This window comes from Chaetomium globosum, genomic scaffold (genome assembly GCF_000143365.1).
Source record: "Chaetomium globosum CBS 148.51 scaffold_2 genomic scaffold, whole genome shotgun sequence".
NCBI lineage: Eukaryota > Fungi > Ascomycota > Sordariomycetes > Sordariales > Chaetomiaceae > Chaetomium > Chaetomium globosum.
Genome location: NT_165977.1, coordinates 1,484,016 through 1,486,603, shown reverse-complemented (window position 1 = coordinate 1,486,603; position 2,588 = coordinate 1,484,016). Strand labels below are relative to the sequence as shown.

Below are 2,588 nucleotides of genomic sequence, written 5' to 3'. Positions count from 1 at the left end.
GGAGAGCTCGGGCGAGGAGGATCCGAATGTTATTCCGAGGACGGCGCCGTTGGGGTTTTTGGGGAGACTGCCGTTTAAGATTGTGGGGAGTTTGAGGTATAAGCCGTCGGCGGCGAATTTGAGAGAGCACCCTGGTGGCGGTGGTGGGGAGACAGAGCAGGGGTATCACGGGGAAGGGCTGAGGGATGATGAACATCAGCCGTTATTAGGAGGAGGTGATGAGGAGAGCCCAAGGCGGCAGCCGGGGAAGAGACCGAGGAGCGATACCACGAATTCAGGGGATACGTCGAGCTCTTATCGGTCAAGGGGAGACTTATTCCCTAGTGATGGCGAGGGGGATGAGGATGCAGTGCCACTGGATGACGAATTCACGGTGGCCCTGGAACGAGTCGACGATCGGGGCAGCACAAAAACCCGCAGCAGCAAGGGGAAACGGCCGGCCGATAGGGATAGGGACAGGGACAGGGACAGGGGCTTATCAAGGACAGTTTCTCGAACTACGCTATCGTCGACAAATACACCGGATGAAAGCAAGTGGGATAGCAACCCGGTATCTCCTGTCCAGGAAGTGGAACCCGTGGAACGAGTGCCCTCGCTAGAAGATCTCCGGCGGGAAGAGGAACAAGCCGCGAAGGAAGAATATGAAGAGATCGAGAGGAGGCGGAGGGCCGCTGCGCAATTGGCCATGCAGAAAGGGCTAGGCAAAGAGGATGCCGAAACTCGGAATAAGTTCGATGAGGCGGCGGACGACACACCAAATAATCAACCTCGACATACCCCAGCAGAGGACCTCGCCCCGAATGGACGCCGAGACACGATGGAGGATGATGAGCTCGAAAAATTCAAATTTAAAGCACCACAAACAGCCATCCGGGAACCCAGCCCCATACCAACGAAGGAGGCTAACGCCAAGTTACAAAGCGAAAACACCTTTGTACCGGCACGGTTGCCTCATTTTGGTTGACTCTTTGCGACATAATGAACGGGTGCTTAGAAACGGACCTGGAACGATTATTTTTATGAGATGGCTAATGGTTGCAACGCTTTACGAAACCGGCCTTTCTCGCCCTTGAGTTTATAAGGGTCAAAGAGGGAAAAATACTACGATACCTTTTGGAGAGGTGTAACTTTGACTTTGATATCCCGGCGTTGGTCTTCAACATGGTAGAATGGTGAATGCTTTATAATAGATGCTGCATGATTACCATGCGCCCGGCTGGCTGTATCATTAGGAGTAACTTGGATGACTTATATATATATATATGTATAACATATTCACGGGTGAATACTACCGCAAGCCATCATCTCTTAGCGCCAGTCCATCTTGACATCGGAGACTGACTTTCAACTGAGTCGATGCCAAGGCCCCAGCCGGTGACCTGCAGATGCCTCGGCTCCTCCCCGCTCCCCGCATCTTGGCTTCTCGGTTCGAGCCCGGTGCCAGGTTGCGGACTCCACTCAGTGGGCCACAGGGGCATCTCCCCCTTGTCTTGGTTGCTTGTTGGGGAAAGATGAGGGACAGAACTCGGCTTGATGGGGTTTGATGTGTGGTATCGAAAATTGCTTGTGATTCCGACTGTTTGGTATTTCTATCTTGTTGGCTTTTTCCTTCTTTCCTTTTAACCATTAAGCTACTTCCCTCGCGTCTTGTTCTTTCAAGCGTTCGGCTTAGTTACCTCCCTTACACCACCGAGCCAGCCAACCATCGCCTTTCGCTTCCACCCTCCTCTCACTTACACCCCAACCTCCGAACAACCCACGAAAAACAACTACACCACAAACTACAACCACGACTACAACCGCATCCACAACCACATCTACAACCACAACCACAACCACCCCAAAACCGCCCACCATGTCTACCACCACCACCCCCAACGCCCCCACCGGCCCCATCACCACCCCACTAACCACCCTCCTCGGCATCCGCCACCCGATCCTCCTCGCCGGCATGGCGCGGACCTCCAACGGGCGTCTCGCCGCGGCGGTCTCCAACGCGGGCGGCCTGGGGGTGATCGGCGGGTTCATGTACACGCCGCCGCAGCTGCGGGAGATCGTGGCCGAGCTCAAGGCGCACCTGGCGTCGCCCGACCTGCCGTTCGGGATCGACCTGGCGCTGCCGCAGGTCGGCGGCGGGGCGCGCAAGACCAACCATGATTATACGGGGGGGCGCCTGGAGGAGCTGATTGACATTACGGTGGAGAGCGGGGCCAGGTTGTTTGTCAGTGCGGTGGGTGTGCCGCCGGTGAAGGTGATTGAGAGGTTGCATGCGGCGGGGATTTTGGTCATGAATATGGTGGGGCATCCGAAGCATGCGGTGAAGGCGCTCGAGTTGGGGGTCGATATGGTGTGCGCGCAGGGCGGGGAGGGTGGTGGGCATACGGGGGATGTGGCGAATAGTGTGTTGATTCCGGCCGTGGTGGATGTCGCGAGGCAGTATAGGCCGAAGATGCTGGGTGGGGAGCAGACGGCGCTGGTGGTTGCGGCGGGCGGGATTTCGAACGGGCGGGGACTGGCGAGTTCGTTGATGCAGGGTGCGGCGGGTGTGAGGGTGGGTACGAGATTCGTGGCGAGTGTCGAGGCTGGGT

The 2,588-nt window shown here is 56.7% G+C and overlaps 2 protein-coding genes across 2 annotated transcripts in view; both read left to right on the top strand.

Moving 5' to 3' along the window:
• The window catches only part of CHGG_02591 (uncharacterized protein), a gene marked incomplete at both ends in the record, with an annotated part of 2,004 nt that extends 1,040 nt beyond the window's left edge, over nt 1-964 (top strand). The window contains one exon of the mRNA XM_001229106.1: nt 210-964. Coding sequence (XP_001229107.1) covers nt 210-964 — 755 coding nt within the window. The remainder of the gene's footprint in view (nt 1-209) is intronic.
• Nucleotides 965-1,855: 891 nt separating this feature from the next.
• The window catches only part of CHGG_02590 (uncharacterized protein), a gene marked incomplete at both ends in the record, with an annotated part of 1,645 nt that continues 912 nt past the window's right edge, over nt 1,856-2,588 (top strand). The window contains one exon of the mRNA XM_001229105.1: nt 1,856-2,586. Coding sequence (XP_001229106.1) covers nt 1,856-2,586 — 731 coding nt within the window. The remainder of the gene's footprint in view (nt 2,587-2,588) is intronic.